This window comes from Pterocles gutturalis, unplaced genomic scaffold (assembly GCF_000699245.1).
Source record: "Pterocles gutturalis isolate BGI_N339 unplaced genomic scaffold, ASM69924v1 Scaffold52042, whole genome shotgun sequence".
NCBI lineage: Eukaryota > Metazoa > Chordata > Aves > Pterocliformes > Pteroclidae > Pterocles > Pterocles gutturalis.
Window position 1 is genome coordinate 8,508 of NW_010117482.1, and position 6,248 is coordinate 14,755.

At 34.5% G+C, this 6,248-nt stretch overlaps 1 protein-coding gene across 1 annotated transcript; it reads right to left on the reverse strand.

Moving 5' to 3' along the window:
• Window positions 1-206: 206 nt before the first annotated feature.
• LOC104463444 (centlein-like) lies at window positions 207-3,430 on the reverse strand (the record flags this gene model as incomplete). The annotated part of the gene is made up of 2 exons (XM_010075789.1): window positions 207-381; window positions 2,910-3,430. Coding segments are annotated over 2 exons (696 nt in total), but the record flags the coding sequence as incomplete, so codon positions are not given.
• Between the last annotated feature and the right edge of the window lie 2,818 nt (window positions 3,431-6,248).

The window sequence follows — 6,248 nt, forward strand, 5'->3', positions numbered from 1 at the left end:
AGTCCCGACACTCCCTCCACATATTTGCAGACTAATTTTTCAGAAAATATTCCAAATTATAATGAAACTACCCATTGAATATCTGGAAGCAAATTTTCTTTTCAGTTTACAACAAGAGTCCAATTAATTAAGAGGGGAACAGGAGCGATAATACTATTAAACTTCAACACTCTGCATAGGAGAACAAAACAAGTTATACTATATACCTTTTTATTATATTGCTGGTTTTTGCCTTCTAAATGAACAATGTTGCAGGGCTTTTGACTGTCTTGTATTTGCTTCTTTCCCTGTTGTTTACTTCTTTCTGGCAGTGGATCAATGTTTTGCACTGTCTTCATAATCACTGTTTCCAAACTATCACAAGTTGGTATTTCAGAGTCACTAAAATAGCACATTCAGGAAAACAAAACAAAATAAAGCTAAACGTTAAAAGTTCCAAGCAGCCAGTGCTTCAGCACATAGAAAATAACACATGCAAGAAAGAAGAAAAACTAATATAAAATCCAAACAGTACTAAATTATTCAACAGATGCTTACAAATACGGTAAAGAAAAATCTCTGAAATTGTCTTCTATCTCACTCTGCAATGCACAGAGGCCCGAGACTTCAACTGTTTCTTAAAGGACAGCTTTTGTTACAGCTTACAAAAGTTACACACATTAAAAACAACTCGATAGTACATCTAGTCTGTAAATGTCTCACAAAGATGCACTACGTTTCTACTTTCCTTCATTTTCACATTTGATAATGAAGCAAACAAATGCACAATATTTCACTCAATAATATTTGTTTCAGTTGAACTTTATTTGTAGTGTTGACTGAGACAATCTCAGAAAGGACACTTCAGTGGAATCTGCCCAGCACCTCACTGGAGTGCTTCTAAAATCTGTAAGATTAGTAGTCCTTCTACTGAAATTGCTTGCCATGCAGAGGCACCGGACCTGAAATTTTAATTCTACTTCAGATTTTTCCTTAAAATTGCACTCAATGTGCTCTTAATTTCCAGTTTTTCACTGCCTTGCCCCAGATTATAATTTGTTTTCTGATATTCAGTCAAGTCTATTTTAAAACATGAAGTCTCGGATATATCATTTTCTATACCATTAGTGGCTTTCATCACCATTTGTGCAAACAGATTTGTGAAGGTATCCCTTGACAGAAGGTAATTTTGATTTGTTACTTTTTAAACAAAGACATTTAAAAAGGCAAAACTGAGTTCAAATTAAGATGTGCTGTTAGAAGAATCAATGGGTTACAGACAGAAGCTACTTAACCAGAGAAAAGGCCTCAAATTGAAGAGAATAAGCGGAAACACGTTTATACCTTCCAAACCCCGTCCTGACACACTGGTACGTCTTATTGACCGATAAGAACAGAAATCAATGTAATAGTTTGAAGGTGCTGCAGTAGCACACAGGTATTTCTAACTACATACACATTTCCCTCACCTGAATGCTTTCAAGGAATATTCTATGTAGAAAATGGAAGGCTTGAATCTAGAACAGCCACTAGTAACAAAGAACAGTATTTATTAGCAAGTAGAAGAGGGAACTATATGAAGATATTTCCCTAATTTGTTGAGAATTACACCTTGAAACACTACCTTCAAAAATGTTCACTATTCTACAAGAATTTCCTAACCTGATACTTGTACAATTACCACAAGTAGTATTTATGGACAGCCACAACAACTGAAGCCACACAATTACTTTCCACTTCACTTCAAACTCAAACTGCAATTACATTTGCTCTTAAAAAGCAAAACATAGTAAATTCAGTAAGAAGTTCACTAATTGCAACAGAAAAACATGTTTTCTGTAAAATCAGATCTGCAATATTAAACTAAACAGGAAAACAAGCAAGCTTTCTATTAATGATAGCAAGTGATAAATCACATGGTTCTTAGTTTGTTTTCTCTCTCAAGAAATTGTGTTCAGGAGCCCCCTATTTTGCATGCAGAGAAGCAGAAGAAGGGCTTCATTTGCTACTGTTGATTTTTTCCATATGACATATAAAGCCAACATAAAGCCTACGAAGATGATTCTGTTTTCTTTACATTTTTGTCACCTTCTCTGTATTTTGAGTAAATACAGAGAAGAATTGAGAAATTTCTTTGCATGTCTCTCAGGACAAAGTCCTGAAAGACAAGGTGTGATACCCATTTACTTAGTGCTTTACTGCTGCCTCCTTAAGTATGTGTGGACAAATAAAAGCAGAATCAAAAATTCCAAACATTTCTGAAGACTGTCAGTGCAATTTTCTGAGGGCCTTGTGACTCATGACTGGGACTCTATTCAGTAACAATTACCTTTAAAGAACTGATTTTTAACCATCATTCAATTAAAGTTAGTACAATGACTGTACATAAAACATACATGCAATAATTAGTGTGGATGGTTCTTAATTTAAAGGATGTTAAACAGCTTGTAGACATCTGCTAGCAAGCTGAAATGGGTCATTCAAAATTTATCTAACTAAATTAAGGGGAAAAAATGTTTCTCCTCCCGGGTCGGCATGTCACAAGATAACTAAACTGACTTAGCAGGCTTGCCTGGGAATCCTTAGCTGTCAGCGGTGAATATGCAAAGGGCCAGCAAATTAAATCAACCTGCCAAACTGTCAATTTCAAGCCTCATGACTGCATGAAAATAGCATCACTGGAAGAAATCAAGCATTGCCTTCTTTTGGGTTTCCTGGCACCTATTCAAATACTCATGCAGTTGTGGCTAATTTTGCATGCAAATTTCAGTCAATAAGCTCAGAACAAGACCTCCCAAGATATTTCAAAGGATCTGACAGAATTTTTTTTGAATACCAAATCAACAGTAGTTGAAATTCAATCTCCATTTGCTAGTGCTTTACATACGCACAGTGTCCCCTCTACAGGGTTAAGTTAATGAGTGCCGTACCTGCTTTCACTCACATCCTCCCAGCCGTCCTTACTGAAGTTCTCAAATACATTACTCATAACCTTGATGGACTGTTTGAGAAAAGCTCCATGATCTCCCAAAGAGCTCTTTTTCTTGGCTGTTTTTAATTTAACCTTGGTGCCTGCTGTCTTACAATTACATTGCCCAGAGGTTGCCACTGCTTTGGCTTCGTCCAGTAAACACTTCAGCTCCTGTGCTTGACTCAGCAAATCTTCATTTTCATTTCTCAACCTGTTAGCTTCTGCCACTTGCCTCTTCAAAGAGGCAGCTTCTTTTTCCTGCTCAGCAATCACTAACTGAAGATATGCTTTGTCTTTTTCTGTTTCACAAATCCTCTTAAGCAGCATTTCCAGGTCTCTTTCTCTTGTGTCTGCATCTTCCTTTTGCACTTTTAAAGATGCTTTCAAATCATTTTTCTCTTTCAATAAGTCTTCATTTACTTCTTTTTGTTTCTTTAATTCCCCTTCAATAGCTTTGAATCTTCTTTCTAGTTGTTGTACCTAACAAAAGCAAGTTTAGCATTCATAATACTTCAGCCTATCCAGTGGAAAAAACCCTGTTTTAAAATGTATTTATTACATGACAATAATATTACATTAAGCACAAAGACAAAAGCAATCTATAGTCCTTATTTAAAAATAAATCTAACGTAGTGCAGATGAAAACATTTTAGCTCCAATAATACAGCTGCTGAACAAAGGGCAGATAGTAAAAGAAGTTAAAATTCCAGGCAAAGTGACACACAAGTTTAAGTACGCTAATAAACCTTCCTGCATCTTGAGCTCATTCCTGATTTGGTTATACATAGTAACTGAATTTAGAAAAAAAACATTTTCATAACGAAAACTATTTTGAAATACAGACAAATTTGCACTAGCTATCTAAATCAACAAGTTATTTCAAGTGTCATAAATATACAAATAAAATATTAATTCTGTCTTCCAAAAAAACTCCAAACAAATCATAGCAAGAGATATCAGAAGCTCAGCACCTAAAGAATATGAAGTCTGAAACATGTTTTTTATTCACAGAAAGGGAAAATCTATGCTATTCCAGTGAAGCCACTTTACAAGGTTCTCATATATAGTTTGAAGAAGCATATTCTACCTATACAGGATGCATATGCACTGTTTGTAAACTCCTTTGCGGTTTGCACATACTCAAGGCCATTAACAATAAACTGATTCTCAATGTTCTTCTGGGATTTGCTTGAAGTTACAACCGAACCCCATACTTTCCAGAAATAAGGGACAATTTTAATTTTAGCAGATACCAAAATGAACATCTAGTCTGTGAGATTTCCCCAGTAGCTTGCAAAGGGCATTGGAATTTATTTTGTGCTCAGTTACCATGTAGTCATTTTGGAGAAATATTTTTGGTTGGTTTTGTACAAGCTCCATCCTCACTCTTTCACTAGGGGAAGTGCCAGGTGCTCTAGATTCTTCTGGACATGTGTAGAAAAGACTATTTTTCAAGGAGCTGTAGTAGAATGGTCAACTTCAGCTACTCACCTTGTAGAACACTGGCCAATTCCATCACTTTGTAGCAATATGAAATGTCAAAACTTGCTTAGACGTTGAAAATATTGAAACCATAGTGTTTCTGAATAAATGCTGTAAGTTTTTGCAAGGACATTTTGCCAATGCATTTAAATTATTTTAAGACTTATGGAATGATTTACAAAGTGGGTACTACAGATTTGATTGAAATAAATGAGAGGTCTTAACATACAGAGTAAATTAGGGCAAGAGCTGCTCAAATTTCATATACATTTGTGAATTTGATATTTAATTTCTGAGTTTGATACCAAACCTTTAATATGCATGCCTGTCCATTGCTACCTTCCTTTATGGAAATTCATAGCACTCCCACAGTGAAGAAAGATTGCCTCATGGCTACATAAAGTTATTGGATAAAAATAGAAATAAAAGGGATTTTTCCAAATGCTTTGACGAAATCAAGGTTTATGATTAAAATCACAGTTTGTACTTGTCTCCCCAATGATAAGGAGTAAGACCAGTACCCTTCTCCAACCACCTTCCTAAACCGAGATTCTGCTATTATTTCCCCAGTTCTTTAAAGCAACCTTTTGCACTCACTAGCACTTGAAGTCATATATGACAGCTGGAAGGAAACAAACAATGAATAGCTTCTACACCTATCCCTAAGGTACCATCATAACTCTGTATATCCATAGAGACAAAAATTATGTAGTACCGGGCAAACAAAATTACAGTTCTGAAATATAGATGATAAGCAAGCATGAACTGTGTGACATTTCAGATGGTAGCATTCATATTATTTCAATTACTCATGCTACCTTAAGATAAATGAATGTGAGCACTTCCTATTCTGTGTGTTATTATTTTAACATGATGTTTGTCATTCAGTAATAACGAGATGACAGCCTTCATTGCCTGGCCATATGGCAAGTGTTACAAGTATATGCAATCACATCATCTGCTGTAAATTACCATACTTCCTACAAGTTAATTCATAAATAAAAAAGACATACCCAAACTGACATTCAAAGTTATAGATTTGAGTTTATTCAATTTTAGCATGCTTTTAAAGATTTATAAGTAATTAAACAAACATTGTTTTGCAAAATGACAAACAAAAGGCATGATACTGTTTGAAGGATGTCTTTTCTTTGCAGCAAACAAAACATATGGTAAAATACAAGTGAGCCCTCTTAAGTGAACACCTGTTAACATACTAAACTACTTGTGTGTATTACAAATATCAATACAAATAGCAACTAGTTAAGAACATCTTGTTACTGTATGAGGTAAAACATGTAGAATGTTGAGTAGTAAAGATTAAAAACTCATCATATTTGCTAAGCTAAAGAATGCTAAATGCATTCAGTACTGTCTTGTGAGAAGTGTGATAAACCCACATATGTAAAAAATATTTGCATATGCAATATTGTGCTAAAATTTAAATATAACAAAAGGTGGATTTATCACTATTACATATCAGTTTTGTTCTGTACCAAGAGCTCTATGGAGATTAACACCTGGTATCATGTGAAGTTGAATACTCAGCAAAAGCAATGGAGGTTTGTGAACTTAAAAGTGCCAAAATGCTAAGCATATGTTACTTCCAATTTAGATAATTTGTTGTTTTTTAACACTATAGCTCTAAAAATTATTTTAATTTTCTCTGACATTAGCCCTGTTTAGCTCACATGATACATTCACAGCTACTTGACTAGAATTCATGTCTGACACAATTTTGGAAATCCATATTTTTGAATTCAGAAAGGAAAATCATGGCCTAAATTAATTATTAATATATAATTAATTATTAATA